General features: G+C 40.8%; 1 protein-coding gene across 1 annotated transcript in view; it reads right to left on the reverse strand.

The window, feature by feature from the left end:
- drp2 (dystrophin related protein 2) overlaps window positions 1-18,291 on the reverse strand; it is a 57,721-nt gene extending 39,430 nt beyond the window's left edge. The window contains exons 1-7 of the mRNA XM_041195711.1: window positions 18,213-18,291; window positions 16,820-16,964; window positions 14,237-14,393; window positions 11,751-11,868; window positions 10,332-10,600; window positions 4,249-4,395; window positions 788-866 (exon numbers count right to left, since the gene is read on the reverse strand). Coding sequence (XP_041051645.1) covers window positions 788-866; window positions 4,249-4,395; window positions 10,332-10,600; window positions 11,751-11,868; window positions 14,237-14,393; window positions 16,820-16,866 — 817 coding nt within the window. The 5' untranslated portion in view covers window positions 16,867-16,964; window positions 18,213-18,291. The remainder of the gene's footprint in view (window positions 1-787; window positions 867-4,248; window positions 4,396-10,331; window positions 10,601-11,750; window positions 11,869-14,236; window positions 14,394-16,819; window positions 16,965-18,212) is intronic.
- Window positions 18,292-21,555: the final 3,264 nt, after the last annotated feature.

The following is a 21,555-nucleotide window of genomic DNA, read 5'->3' on the forward strand; positions in this document are numbered from 1 at the left end:
AGAGAACATTTTTTGTCAAAGCTTTTTGTCTCGTACTCGTCAGGGCAATTCATAAGAAAAAGCCAATGTCAGGGGAAACAATATACTTATACTATATGAGAAGACAGTGCTGATTGGTTGGCAAGTTTGGTAGAGGCATTGCCATGGAGAATGCACCAGCTAATTTGACTGATAGTTAACTGCCAAGCATTGTTTGAAATTTAAACTAGGCAGCTGATTGGTTAAGACATTGTCCTGGAGAATGAAGCTACAAATAACTGTTTCTTATTTTGTTTAGCTTTGACAAAAAATGTCTCTTTTTTCAGCAATACTCCAGTTCTGTACTATCAAACGACTATTAACGTGAACTGTTCAAAGCAATAGAAGTACATGTTATATAGCAAGTTATACACAAAATATAAGTGTATCTAATATAAAAGTAAATAAATAAGTTAAAACAGGGATGAGAGATAATGGCCAGTGAGTTACTCAGAATAATAGACATTGCTAAGTGACCCACTCAGGATGACAGATACTGTGACTGATATCAATTGTCTTCTTTATGCAAGCATCTCATTATGAATAGTACAAAGACTTAGATGCAAAGAAGAGTTCAGAAATGCAGATTTAAGTCAGCTTGACTTTGTCAAACCTAAAATGCTTTGAGTGGAACACATACTTCATTTGATAAAGTCAATCAAGTGTGAGATGGATCAGTTGATTGTGCAAAAGATATTGAAAATAATTCACTATCCCACCACTTAAGGAAGTAAACATACATTTCCAAATTGCGTTTGACTGAACTTACTAGATAAAAAGTGTTGGGACCCTGGGCCAAAGTCACGGTGAGCATCTTGAAGCTGCTTGAGGCGTTCGTCAATGGAGATCTGTAGAATGAAGAACAATAACCATCAGAGTCTGAGACTTGGAACATAGAAAAGCCACAGCGATTACAGTAAAGATTTTGTAACTTCTTTCTGATCTATTACCGTCATGAATATTTTAGTAAGGGAGAAACAAAGTGTAAAGGATTACTTTCAGTATAAAATATTCCACAAAACTATGGTAAAAAAAAATGTTTCCACACTCTCATTCCCCCCTTCTCTCCTTTTTTCTGTTCTCAACTATAAAACTGTTGAATGTGATGTTGAAAAAGACTAAGGTGCCTGTTGATTCTAGTTTGTGATATGCATTTTACTTATCAAAATAACAGGTTGTTTACTATCTGCAAAATGAAAGAGTTTATTTGTCTGTGACAGTCACTTCATGCACTAAAGATAATTCGACAGTGGACTCTGTATTTTTGAAAATGAAGCAACATGGAATTAAATCCACCATCTATTCTTAAAAGTTACAATGCTCAAAAGGTATAAAACATTCCTTCTCAAAAATATATTTTGTTGCAGTCGACTGGGAGGTGAGAAAAACAAGGGGAAAAGTTATTCCATCACATCTCCCCATCTGTAAGACAATCTTTTTTTCTCGTTTGAATGTACATAGAGTGGGACCTGAAAAATTGGCACACTAAAGCTATGGGCAACAATATGTTTTAAGTAAATTGTTTTGATGCTGCCATGACATGACTCTACATTCCATCTGTAGAAGGTATGGGGGAAGGGAAAGAAAGTTAAGGACAAACACGGGTAAAATGTGGAACATAGGAATGTCCTGAGAGGGAACTTCCCCTTAAAGGTTTCATACTCTGTAAAATATTTCCAAAATAAACCACAAGCAAAAAGAAAATAAGAGGCTCAGAAACTCTCTTCAGATTGGATACTTACTTCTCCCTATATGTTTCCCACTGATAGTGCTTGAAAGCAACCTCAACATTCGTGTATAGTATTGGTGGCCTCTTTAACCACAGATTGCATCATAACAGAGCTTGAGCTTGTCTTCACCACACAGACACAGACACAGAGACACACACACGCTGACACAGGCACGCACACAGACACACACACACACAGACACACACACACATACCAACACAAACACATAGATGCACACACAGACACACATACAGACATACACACAGACACATATACAAATTTGACACACACATGTGGACACACAGCAGCAAGATTTAATTGGTATTGACTAGATACAGAAATCCTTTCACAGATCTTCACTTTTCTTTTTCCTTCCCTTCTCCTCCTCCATTCACTTGATCAAATCTAATGCATTTCTATCTTCCTTCAGTTCTGATGCAATGTCATTGATCTGAAACATTAATGCTTTCTCTCCACAGATGCTGAATAACCTGCTGAGCATTTGTAAAATTTTATTTTTTTTATTACAGAAGTCCTGGTTGATTTTCTCCTCTGGCACTGAACACTGAAGCACCTCTATTTCCACTAAGTTAAGATTAATTTAATCATCTGAATAATTCAGTTGCAAATTGACTTAACCAACTGAGTCATTAGAGGAGCTTCCAATAAAAGCAGTTAAAGCTATATTCTTAGCTTATTTTGTTATCATCTCAAGAGAGACCAATAACTTTTATTGGAAACCCAGGCATTTGCTAAAAGAAAGAAGCCATGAGGTTTAGTGTTTAAAAATAAAAGAATTTTACTACACAAAAATCAAAAAAATGTGAATACCAATGACTACACTCTGTTTTAAATAGTCAGTTACGTTAAAGATGTTAAAAGCACAATGAATACAGTTACTTATACTCTAAACTGAACTTCTTAACTCAACTTTCCTTCTATACCTATTTGCCTTACACCCGCAATAACCCAAGCTGGATACTTATCAGAAAATGGAAGATTAACCACTCGTTTTGGGTATGGTTTAAAATTTGTATAAGGGTTGAGATTTCTTGGGCCTTCTGCTACTTCCAGCAAGGTTGTCCCTTTAAATCTCCTCCAACTGTCCTCTGGTTGTATACTCCCAGTTCAACACTAGCATCGCTACGGTCTTTGACATAACTCTGTTGAGTCAGAACTCTCTGGTTCTAATGGCCTTTAACTCTGGAATCTTGCATCTAAAACTCTCTCTCTCATAAGCTTGGCTTTCACAGATGTTCAACTCACTTAGTTAGTGGAGTCCTTCTGTTATTAAGGCTTCTATGTCTTTTCAGCCAGCACACAGAATTTCAACTGAGCTCTGCTTGAAAGTGATGTTTCCTGCAGCAAGATTGTTCTAAACTAAAAACTAAAACCCTGCTTGTGACCAGACCCACATCCACAATCTACTCCCCTTTTAATTAACTTCTTGTTGACCATTTTTCTGTTGTCATCTCCCAGGCAACCTGGCTGCATGTTCAGTTACTAGAAGCAAGATGCTTTACCAGAAATCTTCTCCTGGAGGAATCTAGTTCTTAAAAGGACGATCACCCCAATGTAAAATATAGCTCTTTTCCCTCCAAAACACATGGGCCATCACAATTTGGAAAAAAAACTACCCTGATAGATGCTTATTTAAAATGCTATTGTGAATTGGAAGAATTAGGGGAGATAAAGACATTCAAGTACTATATGAGAAAGGAGGCTTATGCACTCTGAATGAATTACTTAAACCAATGTAACTGTCCAGAGTTCTAAGTGTGGGTTGTGAGGTTGGATTAATATGCTGGAGATTTGCATGATTATCTTTGGTAGTGAGGGAACATTTTCTTAGATCTTGTGAGAGCAATTGATTGTCTTCATCAGGACATTAAATGAATTGCTAGAGTCAATACTAGAGGAAATTGTTCATAGGTTTGATTGGAAAAAGTATTTTTTTTCACTTGTTACACATTAGGAAGAGTAGAAAGCATGGAAAGAGACAAAGGTTGTCTAGCACAAGAAGGCCACTCTTCCCACAGGTTGTTTACAATGTAGCCAACTGTGGACTCTATGCTATCTATTTAATTTCCTAAGAGAAACTTTTGCAGAAATGATCATTGATTTCTCAATGCTAATGAAGCAAAGCTCCAGACTATCTAATCCCCTCCAACACCCTTGAGTCACTACTCTCCTGGACAACTCTCTTCCATAGATTCTAATGTTTCAACATTAATTTTGATTTGAGTTACTATCCCTAGGATTTTGAGAATATCAAAAATAGAAAATATTAAGGTCTCAGCACTGCTATCTTCAACGACAATAGGACATTGCAGTTCACAATTAATTTATTAAGTTATTATTATATTTTACTTTTTCTGTTTCTTTATTTTATAAATTTTTTTTTGTTGTTTACAAAGTTCACATGTGCATGATTTCCCCAAACTGGATAGCTCAGCAAGGACTTCCCACTCTTGCTGACTGCTCTACTGGCATCACCTACCTGTAAAACTTGCCACCTTGATGTCAGTTCCTCCAGACGGTGTGCATTTTCTGTGGAGAGATGTACATCTGAGATTGCAAGTTGGTGAGCCAAGTCATTGGCGATTTTCATGCCATCTTTTACAGCTCCCAGTTCCTCCTTGAATACCTTATGAGCCAAAAGAGGAATGTTAGCCTTGAATTGTCATTCAGAGCCACCATAGATTACTAAAGGTTTCTGGAAGAATTTATTCATTCTGATTACATAGGTTATTGCTGGCTTTTTGAGTCTGTGGTGAAATTTGGAACTCTCTAACCAATGAGAAGGTAGCAGCCCTAAATTCTCTCAATAGAATGTGAACTGCTGTTCAGAATCATAATTACCTGAATTATCATCTACCTCTTGAAAAAGGAAAATTAAAAATGGTTGGAAATTAAATGTTAACTTGTACCTTTATAAACAACCATTAGGCATCTCTCCCATCTCTCTTATATCCTCATGAATTGTGCATGTGTTAGGAATTAGAAACAGTTAGAAATTAGGGATAGGGCTTGAACATACATATGTATAAAATCAGTTTGAAATAGGTCAAGGTCTAGGTTAGATTTTTAAGTTCATTTTCACTGGAAATTACTGAAGGTTTCACCATCATGGAAACCATTATTCTTAGATAAGGTTAGCTAGTTTGAACAAAGAATGATATATGGCAGAGATAACAAGTAGTATGAAGCTGTGCTAGGCTTGTAATTCAACCTTGCTGAATTAGACGCTTGCTGAAATACATGTATCCAGTGGAGCATCACATGTGACTGCAATGAACAATAGTCCTGTTCACCAACCCCTGAGAAAAAGGGTTTACTTTAAGGCTTTTGGGGGGGGGTTCTTTGCAGTAGGCGTTGGTAAGGACTCTGGTGGAAGACTCCGGTCAAGCCTTCCTGAGAGGTTCCAGAAGTCTAGAAGACCTGAGCACCGAGAAGAGAAATGAAGAGACAAAGAGCTATTTGTGCTTGCCAACGTTCTGCGTGATCTGGACTGGTACTCGCTGTTTGCCACAGTTGTATATTTTTGCTGTATAAATAGTAATGAATCCTGTCTTAAATTCTTGTTAAAACTCAATTTCCCACCATATTGGCGGCAATTAAATCCTGACAGGTTGATTGATTGGATAGTGATAATTCTCAGGTAACTTTCTAAGTTTAACTCAGAGCATCCTTCAAAGAGCAAAATTCTCACAGCACTCTAGCTAAAGTCTACTTGCCTTTCTCTAAATACCTGTTTGCTTGATTCAACTACACCCAGAGGATTATTATCTGTTCCCTTTATAGCTCTCGACATGTTGCCAAGACTCCTTATAAAATTCATAACTGCCAGCTTTTTCAAAATAAGCAAGCCGTCACTGTTATAGCAAACATCTTTAAACTCTTTCTCAAGCCCATAATAACAAATTTACAATTTATATAATGAGATACATTGAGGCTGCAAATATATTGGCCTGGATTTTGAATCCGGGTTGGGAAACTGATGACTGGATCGTTTCCAGGTTCCAACCACGTCAGCGTCAGTAATACAGTGTGATCTCTAAACGCAGAATACCTATTATTCCGGAGGTGAGTTTGGTGCCCAATTAATGGTACCAGGAATGGCCTGGTGGTCAGACCTACTTACGGAAGGCCATTTGAAAAGGTGAATGGCAACCATGGAGGAATGGAGCAGCAGGGAGCTTAGAAGGCCAGCCCTGGCCTGGGTGGGTGTCCCTGGGTGGCCCCATGATTTTTGGAGGCCTCCTTTGGAGTTTTAATGGGCCCAGTGTCCAAGAAGAAATATCTGTTGTTCTCTTTCTCTGGAAGAAAGAAGTTACCTAGCCAGACGGAGAGGATGGATGGAAATTATTTTAGAGGTCAGCAGCTAGGGAGCCATCAGGGGACATGTGTGCAGTTCAGAAAGCACTTCAATGATCTACTACGGTCTGGAAAGTTGAGTAGCAAGTGACACCCAGGTGACAAGTACCTAACTCTGTAGACACTTGCATTGACATGAGCTGAGCAGACTGAGTGCCCATTGTTCTCCTCAATATTGTCAGACCAAATGGCCGGTTGCATCACTGAGGTGTCAGTGACCCTCACTGAGGAATGCAAGATCTCTTCTGAAAGTCATGCTGAGGTAGGTGAGGGAGGTTAGCCTACTCATAATTACGTCTCTGTTCATCCTGTAGAAGAAAACCAGAGTCATTTGATAGCTCTATCCATAGGTGAAGGACATGAAGATCACTCCTGCACAATACACACTGTAGCTGTACAATCTCTGTAATTTATGGGGTCAGTTGTGCTGAGGCAGCTGATGAGTAGGCCAAGTTTTCAACACAACCTTCTGTTTTCCACAGGTATAGCTGCAGAAGAGGAGGAGAGCATCCCAGCCCAGTCTCTTCAGTGAGATTGATGTTCTTGAGTGAGTGCCATTACATCATTCCTCCACACCTTCTATCACCTCACCTTGGTTAGGCCTCAATCTAACTTAGAATGGGAAGCACTGGGTGCACCTCACCAGTGAGCAGGGTGAGGAAAGTGAGCCAGAGTCAGCTATGGGCAGTCCTCTTCTGAGGATGGAGGACAGACACAGCCATCCTTTGCTGCGTGAAGATGCTGGGCTAAGGTGTCATACACAAGGGTGCTTTTCTAGAGCAGATGAGTTTCCTGTCGGAGATCCCTAAGGCATTGATGAACCATGGGCAGACAATGGATGAGTCCATGCAGCACTTGTGCTCCATCATGGCTCAGGGATTTGAGCGCATGAGCTCCTCTATTGGGAGAGTGGCTACCCTCACGGAGAGCCATATGCAGCTTCACTCTGAGTAGGTGCAGTAGCAGCATGCAGGAACAACATATGAAGAAAGAGTGAGGCTGTCTGTGGCATGAGCCACTCAGTGTTGCCAATGTGCAAAGATGTTTGGAGTGGATGCCAGCTGCATCTTAGCCCATGACCTTGTGTCAGTAGATGGCTTTGGTTGTAGAGCTTCTTGTCTCTGGCTCTGGGTGCTGGATGTGCATCAGGAGCCACCTCCTCAGGGGCTAACCCTTATCCCTCAGCAGCAAACCACGAAATCTGGATGTTGGCCTGAGGATGTGTGGCACCTGGAACTCTTGCAGGATAAGGGCATCATGGTAGCTGCTGAGAACCCGAGCAGAGACCTGCAAGATGTGCTTCTTGTGGTCAGAGACCAGTTGGAAACTCACTGAGTAGAAGCCTTTTCTGTTCAGGGATCTGGCTGTCTGGGCTGTCAGTGGGATGATGGCTTTGAGGGTACGACTGATGACCTCCTGGATCTGAGGGAATCCATTGGTGGCAGGAAACCCCAATGCCCTCAATGCCCTCTTTGACCTATCTATCTCAAAATGAATGTAGTCCTCTGCCCTCTAGAAGAGGCCATCCATGAGCTGCCTGATGGTGTGATGAGCTGCTGACTACGAAATGCCACTCAGGTTCGCAGCTGATCCCTGGGACAATCCTGGTGCATAAAAGTGCAGCACTACATTGACCTTGAGAGCTGCAAGTAGTGGGCTGCCCTGGGGGCCAAGAGGCATCAGTCATTGTGTACCAGAGCACAAATGTCCAGGATCAACTGCCTGGATAGATGCGGTCTCCTATGGCATTGGTGGGCTTTGTCATTTGCAGGTAGCTGACTCTTTGGTGGTGCACCTGATGCCTTGGGTAATGCATTCTTCGCCTTTCAGCTCCTCTGGCCTACTCCTGACCAGGAGAATGCATCTGCTGAAGATTCTCCTCATTACTCTAACCAGTATCAGAGTAGGCTGGTCCCACCTCTTCACCTGCTCCTCGTTGGTTCACCAGCGCTTCCTCTCCCAACCTCTGATGTCCAAATGATGCCAGCAGCTTCACATCACACTCAAGAGTTCAAGCAATCACTGTTCACAAATATAAGCCTCTCAGCACCAGCGATGACAAGTCTGTGCCATTGGTTAAGCAGCTAAGTTTATCTATCATCTTGCAACTGTTGGCCATCAGTGGTCATGGCTCCTGTCAGTTGCTCCCTAATGTGTCCTGTGTTTTACACGTATTTCCCAACTTAAAATCTCAGACTGCTGCTCCAAAGCATGTTAATGAACTTCACAATGAGATTAACAAGCTGGAGGCATGTGGGTTGCCAGCTCCCCAGCCACCTTTGAAAACTGCATTACCTTCCAGAGGCATGGGGAATCAGTGACGCTATCTGAGTTCACGATTTTGAATCTGTGCTGGGACCCGACCTCACTGTCACAGACTTTTGAAAATCCAGCCTATTCTTTCTGATCTAAAGGGGCACATACCTCAGCCAACAAGGCAGAACTGCTTCTATATTTATCATAATAACATAATTTCAACACCACTCAAGTCATTCAATAAATTTTATGTACTTGATTTACATTCTGCTAAGAATATATTTCTGATTGTGTAGTATAATCAAGCTCAGTAACAAATGGTGGTGGAGCATATTGTTATTGAAGATGTTTTGGGCCAATTGATTTATGCAGATAACATGGTTCTTTTAAGGGACAGCTAAGGAACACCGGGATTTCTAAAAAAAGGATAGCTCAGGAGGAACCTGATAGCAGTCAACACCCTGCCAGTCAACCATTACAGTCGTGGATGTGGTTCGTTCACAATGCAAGGTTTTTGTAGTGCACAGCCCAGAGGGGGCAATTAGGACTTCCAGAATTTCAGTGAACTGTCAGTGAAATGCTGCAACCAACCAACACTCAATCTTCCGCAAGTGAGTCACTCAGAAGGATCTATCTTTTGTATTAGTTCCTGTGAAATTCCTCATTGAGTTGCTGTAGGTTTGGGCAAAACCACTTTTATTGGCCAGGGACCAGAAGGTTTTAGGCATTAATAGTGCACATTTAAAGAGAGAACAAGGGACATGGGGAAGAAAAGGGAATCACCAGACATGGTGGTCACAGAGAATGAGCTCATGGATTAATTGACCTGCAAGTTACCAAATAGGCCATTAGATGATATGAAGGATCATCAGTGAGATGACACAGAGCCTAACTGCCAAAGTATCAGCCTTGGCTCATTGATACTAGTGTCATTTCTGAAGCAAGGTCCTTGCCTCACTCCAGAACTTTGCACATAATCTAAGCTGACCATTCAATGTAATACTGAGAGAGTGCTGCATTATTGGTGGTGCCATTTTTCAAACGAGATGTTAAACTGTGTCATGCCACTATTTCAGATGGATTCCATGCTATTATTTGAAGAGAAACAGATATTCTCGTGGTATCCTGGCCAATATTTATCTCTCATCAAAATCAAATTATCTGGCCATTATCACATTGTTGTTTTTGGGACCATGCTGTGTGCAAATCAGCTGCTGCTTTTTGCTACATTACAACAATGACTACACTTTAAAGGTACTTAATTGGCTGTAAAGTAAAGTAAAGTACTTTGGAACTTATTGCAAGGTTTTAAATACATGCTAGTTCTTTCATTATATTGCTTTTTCCAGCTAAATTGATATGCTTGTTACTTATTGGGTTTCAGTTCTGACTATGCCAACATCACAACCTGTTTCTTCACATTACATGCCAACTGACCTGCAGTATACTTCCAATAATTCCTGTTTTTATTTCACTTTTTCAGTTTTTCTTTTTAAACATTTAAAAGTGGGAAGTTACATAGAACTATCTAAAATGAGATACAGGTTCTAGTGGTTACATGATAACAGAAGCATCAACTACGTGTTGTGATATATTGGGCATTGTAATATATGGCTTCCTTGCCCAGCGACATGGGAGCTGATTTTCCTATGCTTGTGCCCCTGCTATCCCTAATTCCAGTACGCAAAGCTGAGGGAAATGTGGTGGTGACCCATTCTGTCAGCTCTCTCCCAAATTTGTGTTTCACTTGCATTTCTGGGGTTATCCCCCATTCAGTTAATACATCTGATGTTCTTGTGCCCTAGAGTGTAACATATATCCCCTGGGTGTACTGTAACCAGCAAGAAAGAATCAAATTAATAATCCACCAAAAACAAAAATGCTTCTATTTGTCACATCAGCTGGTCCACATTTGTATTATTAACTATTAACTAGTGTGATTAACTGTACCTTCGTTGTCTCAATATGTTCCTGCAATGAATCAATGAAGAGATCTCCCACAGGTTCCCAGGAATCTCGAACAGCTTCAGCCTGGTCCAGAGCAAGACTAAGTTCATCCATAGCACTTTGGAGCTCTAGAAGTCGCTCCATCGTTCTCTCAATGTGCCTGTGCCGGTCAACACAGCGAGCACTCAGCTTCTCCCACATTTCACTTGATACATTAGCCTGCTTCCAAATAAACCGACTCACATTCTGGATTTTCTGCTTTGGTGACATATCTGAAATTATGATTCAAGGTTCAGAAACAGAGTATGTCCCTGGAGGAATCTTATACGTTGACATAATGAGGAGGACACACAGGTAACTAGCTAATGGAGAGATTACATTGCCCAGTGGCAGTCCAGTGGTGGTCACAGCATAATAGCTCACACTGTACTTATGAGATAGTGGCACTTAGCAAGGGGCGGTATGAAATACAATATTCAATAGACAGGGATAAAGAGGTTTGTGGTCTAGCACCTGTTTCCATCTCCAAAATGGACAAAATATGGAAATAATGAAAAAACATATGGGCAGCATTTTATGATTAATCTTTTTAAACAAAACAGCTTTGCAGATAAATTAGCTTTGATTGTAGGAAAATAATTCAAATTAAAATGAAATAAATCTGGGAGAAAAAAGGAAAGTGAAATAAGAGAGAATATAGAAGAGGGAAGAGGCAATTTATTAAAATTAAATTCTATTATTTTAAAGCAGTGGGGTTAATATTACAATGATATTTCTGAATAACAACTGAGTAATTCTTTCAGTGACACTGGGCTTAAATTAAAAATTTATAAACTGCTAATTCCAAGGGCACAATTATTGACCTTGAATTATCAATAGGCTAAGGGTGAAGCTTGCTGCTTTACCTTCAGAATGATTTGAATTACTAGCTGCATGGACCATCATCTGGGCGCACATTGTAGCAATTTTTTAAAAAATGCAGGGAGGAAAATGACAATATAGTTATAACATATAGGAGCTGATAATGTGATGAAAAGCCTGAAACCTTACTGAGGCCATGGGATTTTATTAGCTTAGGGCCAAAGTTCCATAAAGTGAATAGAGTGTACAAACAGCGTTTCAAATGTCTAGTGTGCAGGAATAGGGGCTCCTAAGTGAAGGTCAAATGGTTTGTCCTCCTGGATGGCTTTCTTCTTGTAACAGGGTCACCCAGCATTGCCTTGGCCTCCAGAGGGCAAATCCAGAAAAGGGTCATTATGTCCCATGGGATTTCTTTGCAAGTTTAGGGAAAAATGGCACCCCTTTAAGGGCAGCATTTCCACTGGTGCTGATGACCAAGAGCAGTGGTCCAGGCATTTTCCTCACAATGTGTATTATATTGACATAGCTTAGGTCATAAGACAAGCAGCAGGAAGTGATAACCTTTGTCTTGTGCTGATTCTTCTGTCTCTTCAAGAGGATGCTGGGATAGGAATGTTTGGGCTGACTCCAAAGTTGCCAAAATGAAGGGGCCCCTAGTCTTTACATCTTCCATGAAAGCCTTTGATGAAAGAACGTGAAAATAAAATAAAATCCAAGAACAGAAATTGAAAATTTAACTTTTCAGTCAACAGGCTAGAAAATTGCTTTAACACCAATGTTATTGTGTTTTGAACTTTTATGTGAAAATACAATAGAAATTATGAGCAGTCTACACTGTTTACATTTTTCTTGAAAAATGTAAACACACTGCTGCCACTGTTCGTCAGTGGTGGAGGGAGTGAATGTTTGTGGATGTGATGCCAATCAAGCGGGCTGCTTTGTCCTGGATAGTGTCAAGCTTCTTGAGTGTTGTTTCTACCCCTGGGGCAGAATTTTGCCCTTGTCGGGCTGGCTTAGCGGAGGCGGGTGGGGGTGGTTGGGAAGCTGACCGCTGTCTGCAACCAAGGCCGATTTCATGCTGGCAGGCCAATTAAGGCCCGTCCAGCATGAAATACGTGCTGCAGTGCTCAGTGCTTAGTGCTGCCTGTGCAGGGGGTGGGGGGGGTTTGGGGAGCGGTGGGGGGGGAGGTGGTAGGAAGACAAGCGGGGAACTTCGCACATGTGGACGAGTACAAGCTGGAAAAGCTCCCTGAGGCACAGAGCTGCCTCAAGGAGATGAAGAGTTCTGAAAAACAAAAATAAAGAATTTTTAAATGGTAAAAAACATGCCCCCTCATGTGACTCTGTCACATGAGCAGGGACATGTTATGAGTGATATGTAAAATTTCTTATTTTATTTTTATTTGCTGTTGGTAACCTCATCCCGCCCATTGATGACATTGCTTAAAAAATTGCAAAGGCTGCCATAAGGTTGGGCGGGCAGTGAAAAATTTAAGCTAATTAATACTTTAATGGCCTTAATAGGCCTTCTAATTGTCAGCGAGTGCACTACCGATTCCTGCGCGTGCCTGTCGACCAAACTATCACACGACTGCGCGTTGATGTTGGGACGGTCACCCGGAGTCATCGTGTGTCATTTCACCCTCGAGTGGGCTGGGTGCACGGCCATCCACCGAGGTGAAAATTCTGACCTTGGTATTTGAAATTTGACAGCATCATACATCCAATGATGGATAAAATATTCAGAATATTGGGACAGAACAGGAGACTGGGATTGAGCCGTTTTCAATATTAAAGTATAGAATAGGATTTCACCTAATAAGAAACCAACCTCTTCAAGTGATTGTTCGTTATCAGAAACTGAACTGGACTAGCTATATAAATACTGTGGCTACAAGAGCAGGTCAGAGGCTAGGAGACCGGTGGCGAGTAGCTCATCTCCTGACTCTCCAAAGCAGGTCCACCACCTACGAGGCACAAGTCAGGAGTGTGATGGAATACTCTCCACTTGTCTGGATGAGTGCAACTCCAACAACACTCAAGAAGCTTGACACCATAAAGGACAAAGCAGTCCGCTTAATTGGCACCCCATCCACAAACATTCACTCTCTCCACCACTGATGAACAGTGGCAGCAGTTTGTACCATCTACAAGATGCATTGCAGGAATTCATCAAGGCTCCTTCAACAGCACCTTCCAAACCCATCTAGACCACAACCATCTAGAAGGGCAAGGGCAGCACCATCTGCAAGTTCCCCTCCCAGTCACACACATCTTGCTTTGGGAATATATCATTATTCCTTCACTGTTGCTAGATCAAAATCCTGGAACACCCACCCAAACAGCACTGTGAGTGTATCTACATCACAGGGACTGCAGCAGTTCAAGAAAGCAGCTCATCACCACCTTCTCAAGGGCAATTAGGGATGGGCAATAAATGCTGGCCTATCCAGCGACATCCACATCCCGTAAATGAATTTTAAAAATCTTATTCCTGATATTGTGATGCACTTAATTTTCAATTTTAAAATGATACAATTTTAGTCGATGGTTAAACTGGGAAGATTACCTTCTGTGGAAATTAAGACTCCTTTTAAAGATAGTTCCTCAGCCCTAAATGTTTCCACAGTCTCCTGAAGGCACCAGTGCCTGTTTGGGGTCAGTTCATCAGCTCAGATCGGAGGTCAAACTTGGGAATTCCTTAGTTATATAACCCAGTTTCAATTCTGGGAAGTGCATTAACCACCTGAAATACCAGGGAGCTGTAATGTATATTCTTTTGTATTTGTGCACCTGCAAACATATTATAGCAAAAATAATATGTGACTATTCTGTTCCCTTATCCTGAAACAAAAGAGTTTGTCAAAACACTTTCCTTTTAAGAGGGGTTTAGATTTTGTTTGCAGCTTTAGTCTTTAATTGAAATATTTATTTAATCCTCAAGATAAGAGATTAATGCTAAGTTTCATAGAACCAAATGGAATATTGTAAAATGCAAAACACCTAACTGTTACCGAGCATTTTCTCCAAATGAATGGGTAGCTTACCGAGTGAAACTCATTGTATCGCTGCACTGCACCAATATCCCCTGTGAAGGGAAGCTGCTCAGATAGTTCTTCGTCTTTCAGGGTTAGCCAATCAATGATCTCCTGCAAGGACAGCTGCAGCTTGCCACTATGATCAGAAAGTGCCTCCAGCCGAGCCCTTAGACACAGTGAAGGAAGTGGGGAGGGTGGAAGTTTAATAGTTTTCACATGTGTAAAGAGATCTTCCACTAAGGTAAATGGGAGAACAACACAGAATATCACATATTATGGGCCATTACTGAGGCTGGGAATATATCGGGGTTTCATTTGTGGTTGTGTGTCTGATCCCTGATCAACACCTTATCTGAGGTCACCTTCAAAGCAATGCTATTGGTTCTCTTATGCTGCTGACCTCTCCTTTGCTTCCAGAGATGTCTGCAAAGGATTAGAAAACAATAAAGGCAGCCCTGCATGTACATGGGACCAACATACAATACAAATACTAACCCCACAATCTTCTTCCTTTCCCTATAATTAGGACAGACTACAGTTGTACAATTTATCAGTATCCTCCCAGTACTTTCCTCCTTTCTATTCACTAGCCTTTTGTCAGTTTTGAGGCCAAACACTGAACAGTAGTTGGAGGTTCAGCCACATGGTCCATTGTGACCAATCTTGCTGCTGTTCTTACTTGAAATCCTCACGTGTGCATTCATGGACATATTTTCCAGCAGGGGCATCTGTGGTCAAAGCCAGTTTGTGTCCGCCTGAACTGAAGGGCACTGAGGCCAATTGTAGCATCTATTGCTGCCCGACAGAAATGAGCTGACTTGGCACAATTATTCATTCACTCCCTCTACCAATGATGAACAGTGGCAGCAGTGTGTACCATCTACAAGATGCACTGCAGAAACTCACCAAGGCTACTTTGACAGCACCTTCCAAACCCATGACCACTACCATCTAGAAGGACAAGGGCACCAAATACATGAGAACATCACCATCTAGAAGTTCCCCTCCAAGCCACACACCAACCTGACTTGGAAATATATTGCCGTTGCTTCACTTTCGTTGGGTCAAAATCCTGGAACTCCCTTCCTAACAGCACTGTGGGTGTACCTACACCACAGGGACTGCAGTGGTTCAAGAAGGCAGCTCACCACCACCTTCTCAAGGGCAATTAGGGATGGGAAATAAATGCTGGCCTAGCCAACAAGGCTCACATCCCATAAATGAATAAAAAAAAGTATGAACTTTCCTTGTCTGTCTGCTTCAGTATCACACCTGCAATGGGAGAATAAATAACTTTGCAATAATTGTGGAATCATATCCTTGACTTCACACTGTTTGTGTTTATTCTTTCCAGCCTGGGCATGCTGAATTCAACCTTTTGCTTCAAGGCTACAGGCATATTTTCAGAGTCTGCTCGTCCTCATTAAGGTTTCCAAGGCCCCGGAGCTAAATTAGATACTAAAAAACTGAATATCAAAGATATAGCTCACTTAGAAAGGCATTTCAGATTCAATCCCTCCTGGATATATTTATTTAAGCAAAGTTTTTTGTAAATCAGATTTAAATCCTGCTTTTGATTCCAAGTGCTGGTCACTGAAGGGTAACGTTGATTTTATATTTAAGCTTTCAAAGACTCAGAATTCACTCCAGACTATCATAACTGCTGTGGGGTTCTTTGTGAAAAACTCTGGCCAAGAATTTATTCTTACAGATTTCAATTTCTTCAGTGAATTTTGCGCTCATTAAGGTGGAGAATGCCAATGCAGGCAAGGCAAGTGCTTTTTTCATTTTTTTTTGTCATCCAGTATCCAGATCAAGCAATCCAATTGCAGCATACAGAAAGAGGCAAAGGAAACCACCTAACAATGTGTTTTAGTTCAAATCTCGGAACAGCACCTCCTACATTATGTATTGTTCTATCCCTTACACCAGTGATTATCGTGGACTCTAAGTGAAATTGCTAATTTAGTCCTCATTTTGGGTAGCTTTGTTCACACACTAAAACTGAGTGAAGACTGTCCCAAACTCATTTACACAGAGGCCTTAAAGCCAAAGGTCCAAGACAACCACTTCCTCCACGGTGCACCATGGCTGCAGTGTGAACTACTTACAAGATGCACTTCAGTGAGTTGCTAACAACTCTTCAGCAGCACATCCTAAGCCCATGAACTCCATAACCTAGAAGGACAAGGGCAGCAGGTGCATGTGAACACCGCTACATCCACACCCCTTCACCCCCCCTCCTAAGTCTCACACTAGCTTGACTTGAACATATGTCGTTGGCCTTGGGTAAAAATCTGATCAAGTTGTAGGAACGCCTTCACTGCAAGGACTGCAATGATCCTAGAAGAAAGCCCACCATCATCTTCTACAGAGCAAATAGGAATGAGAAATAAATGCTGGCCTTACCAGTAACATCTATGTCCTGAAAATGAATTAAAGAAAAGACTTTGATCGTATCAGTGAAGGCTGAGCTGCTAATTTGTCTCCTAAACCTTAATTCTTCAGTGGAGCCTTTGATCAAGCTGTGTCTCATCACATGATGGTCCAGAGCTAAAACGATTAAATTGCTTAAAAAATAAATAAATTTACCTGATATTTTGGGATTTCTTCTTAATCTCGCTCCAACAGAGGTTCATCTCTTTGAAGTACTGAAATGATGTCTGTGATTTAATTTGTTTGTTCTCTTTGCTTGGCTTTTATATTTGTTCCTGACATTCTGAATCAATAATCATATCTATAAAAATAATTAAAATTAAACACTCATTAAGACCAGATGTATGACTGTATGAAGCAATTGATTAGTGCCAATTCATTTATTAGATTTGGGTATGTGCTTTCAATGAATTATTGGCTGTATTTGCATCTTTTTTCAAACGAGGTTGACATGCTCCTTTTCACTTTTTCTTATTTATGGAAAATTATTAAAATGGTTTGAAATACGTGTTTTTTAAAATAATTTTGTTATTGGGAACAAAAAGCCTATCACAGCACATTGAAAACAATTTTATAACATGTCTTAAACAACTGGTTTATGATACAATTTCAACAATATGGCTCTGGAGTCACAATATTTGTGCAAATTGGTGCAGGATGATGGTCACTAACATAGGCCGGGGTTTTATCAACAAGAGCCATTCCCCACTTTGTAACTGGAACTATGTGCTACTTATGGGGTCTCTCTTTTTCCTGTTTCCCATGCAATTACAATTAGAATTCCAAGTGCTGGCAGTGCGCGTGGAAAACACATGAGATTCAGCAGCGAGGGACGCTTTTCATTGGTGGGACCAACCTCAGCTGACAATGCAGCAATTACGGATGGGCCATAAAAGAGCCTCCTGGACAAACAGGGAGGCTCTGCATTACAGTCACAACGTCCTTGCTCAACTCCATTTCCATTAACACAAGACTTGAAGAGCACAAAGGTTGCATGGGTCTTTTTCTAAATTAAATTTCACTTGTGAACATTTCACTTTGCTTTCACTTTATTCATGTGTGCATCATCGTTATTTGTGAGGCCAGCTTCATCAGAGATCTAAATCTGGCCCGTCTTAAGGTTGGCATGGTTACATCAGAGTTAAGGACAGTTCCTTTATTGTGGAAGAAGCAATGTTTTGCGTTTTTGTTCAGTCTTTATTGAAGGTTCATGTTAGTGTCCAGTGTTGTACTCACCACTCTGTGACCATGCGACCATCAGCCTGCAACCAACAGCACCTCTATGCCGCTGCTGGGTACAAGAGCTGCCAGCCTCTGATTGGCCAGCAGCTCTCAGTTGGCAAGACTTCCATCCCCAGTGTCTTGATTCTAGGGAAGACCCAATGGCTTGTGGTTCAGCGGGCCTTCCTGAAAAGAGGCAGTTCGGGTCTCATAACTGTGCATCGATGTGCAATATTTTATTACGTGGGCTACTTACCATTTGAATATTTATGGAATAAAAGTTATTCTTATTTATGGATCAGTGGTAGATGTCCAAATGTCCACATACCTATAGTCAATGTTGCCCTGTATCTTGGGGGAAGTCATCAATTAAACTTCTGCTACCTCTGCTGTTGATCAGTGCTGAAGTTTATCTAATAGAGAGCTTCTGCTACATTTGATAATGAAGTTCTTCAAGGAAAATAGCTTTCAAATGTGTTCTCCACGGATGCCTGGAAGGAACAAATAGTATAAGCTTTGAGAGCAGTGATTATCTTTAGTGTCACTGGTAGTGTGAAGCAAATGATAGGCTAATGCATTTTCTTAGCTTTTCCATTGTCCTAAATGCTGGTTTTAAAGGTTTCAGGTCATATTATACACACTCACTTTTCTTTGCTACTGAAATTCCTGCTATGCACAGGTATCAATATTACCTACTTGGCAGCATTAGTGGAGAGAGAAACAGAGTTAATGTTTCGAGTCGAATATGACTCTTCTTCAGAACTGAAGCTCTAATTCTGTTTTTATTTCAGATTTCCAGCAACTGCAATATTTTGCATTTATATCAAAATTGCCTTTTTTTGCTAAACATCAAACCTCAAGAAAAATCCTCAGAGTTGCTCCTTAACGAGCAAAAATGCCTAACTGGAGGACCAACGCATTAACATGCATTGTACCCATATCAGCTCAGGAGGAAATTTTGGATATACCCATTTAATCTCAATCCTTCTGGAATGCCAAGTCTATCATGTTCTCGTTGCAACATCTAGGGCATTTTGGTCTTAATTGCCATGCAATCCAGATTTGGATTCCTCTACATGTGAAGAAATACTTCCTTATCTAAGCTCTAAATTTGCCCATCGCAATGTTGAACTTCTCTCTTCGTGTCCTACTGGTCTGGCAGATCTGAGCCTAATCTTCTGGCCTCACTTTTTAAATATTTTAGAAGTTTCTGTCAAAAGGCTCCACTTTGAGATGACTTTGAAGTTGAGGAGACTTAAGTTATTAAGTTATTCCTTGGAGCTCTTCCTTCAACACTGGGAATTAGTCTTGTTGCTGCGATCTGCATTTACCTGATGGGCTGGATCGCTCCTTGGCACATTATTCCAGGTAAAGATTCATCATCACTCCTGAGGTTAGGAACTTAACTCAATCCACTTCACAAATCAACTTCCTTTTGCTTAATGCCTCTCGCACGTTTAGACATAGTGAGTGTCACGTCAACAACAGAGTACTTGGGCAATTTTAGCCCCTCAAGAATGGAAAGGCTAGGGTAGAGTGGGATGTTAAAGTTTTAAAAATCTGAAACCTTACCCCAAATTGTCTCCAAACTACCCACTTCTGGTTTTAATGGAAAAGGGATGGGGGTGTGGGTGGAGGTGTTGTTTGGCAATCAACTTGTTTACAGGAGGCAGAATGGTCATTTATATATTATAGATATTCCTAGTGCCTCATATTTAGCCTATCTTCCAGTTTTGACTCTGAACAACCAAGTATCCAAGGTTTCAGGAAAGCCAGCAGGTGAAGTGGAATGAAGTGAGATTGCTCTGTGGCAAAGGTAAGCGCACTACTTTCAGTGCTTCCCCGGCCCCCAAACTTAATTTGCTCCATTACCAATGAGATTAAATGTCACTCAACATCCAGATCTGCAGCAACACTCCCACCAGGATCAGAGATCCACCAGGAGAGATCAGTGACCCATTCATTTCCTCCCAAGGTCTGGACCCCAGCTTCCCCCAGATTCCCACTAACCCTGCTGCAGGCATGGGGCCTCCTCTGGAATGCTCCCCACCCAACAGGGAGTCAAGGCTGTCAATCAGGCTGGCATTATTTGGGAAAGCTGTTTGGAAAAGAAGACACACACTGTGATTGAAAACACCACAGCCCCTACTAAAACTCCATCCCTCTCACAAATCCCTCCCCCAGTAAATATTGGAGCCAATGTGTATTCTATTTCTATTTCCAATATGCAATACTGTGCATTGGTTGCTTCAAAAACTTGTTAAATTTCCTTTGTAAGAACTCAGCTAACTTCTCTGAGTCTCCAATTCCTTCTACCTTATGAGGATTTAAGTACTTTAAAACAAGACTGACATTCCACGTGGTTTATTTATATCAGGAATAGGATGGGTCCAAGGACAGATTTCTTGGCATTCCACTCATTTATGTAGCTCTCCTTCCAACTACCCTCTGCTTTCTTTTCTTCAGATAATTACCCAAGTCCATATTTTACCTTAATATCCACTGACCTTTATAAAGCAGCCTTTATTCATTACTTTATCAAAAGCTATTTGAAAGTCAATGGTCATTAAGTCATTTTGATCTTCCCCATAAATTTCGGATATCATCCCCTCAAAGCAGTCTATGCGGTTGGTTAAGTAAAATGATTCCTTCTAAATTCAAACCATCTGTCATCTATTTGCTAGCAAGCTGGGGAAATATTAGTACCTGCTCCATTAACACCCAGTCACAAAATTAGTATGGCTTAATGCACAATTAGTGCAAGTGCTACCTGTCTGTAAAGGCGATTGAGTCTATTTGGAACATGGTGGTTCCTGAGCTACTGGGACCATCAAAATACCATGTCCTTGGTCAAAGATTCAGGATGCAGATTTAATATTTTTTCACGATAAAATCTAAGTGAATGATCAAGCTCAATAATACAGGACACACAAAGATCAAAAAATTATAGCAGAAAAGATTAGAAAAATGAGGAAGTAGTGATTAGGTGAAGTCAATCCTGGATTCAAAAATCTATAAATGGTAGGAATAATAAAATGTCAGTGGAATGTTGAGCACTAATATGAACCAAAAGGTCTTCCTCATCCATAATTATCATGTGATCTTACCTTGCAAGTACAATGGGTCATGGAAAAAATGAATCAAAGCAGGTGACGGGGGTTAAAGGGGGAAAGGAATTAAAATTTTACGTCCCTTCTTTGGTATAATTCACATTCTCTTGAATCTGTCATTTTAAGTTATTTTATTGATTGTCTTTGCACTACAGCAATCTGGTGTTGATGACAGATCAGCCATACTGAGTTACTTATGCAACAGTTACACGTGCTTTTGGCTGTGGCAAACTGGAGTGATTCCAATTGCAATCAGAATTGCACCAAAGGATAATCTGTGCTTTAGGATAGATGTACGAGTGACATAAAAATAGATAGGAACTAGGGCAGTCACAACAGTCATCTTGTAATGGATTATGTAAAAAGGTGATGATGTTATGTGATTATATCAGTAACATGGAGTTTGAAAACCAAACGGCTTTGTAGTCACACTGCAGCTGGGCCTATATGGTACCCTAATCATTGTCAGTTTCCCTTTGTTGTTGAAGATGGGCATTTCATGCATGTGTAAAGTCATCCAATGTGTGTTTTGATGTGGCTGTGGAACCTGATTGCAGGCTT

This window comes from Carcharodon carcharias, chromosome 9, assembly GCF_017639515.1.
Source record: "Carcharodon carcharias isolate sCarCar2 chromosome 9, sCarCar2.pri, whole genome shotgun sequence".
Classification (NCBI taxonomy): Eukaryota; Metazoa; Chordata; class Chondrichthyes; order Lamniformes; family Lamnidae; genus Carcharodon; species Carcharodon carcharias.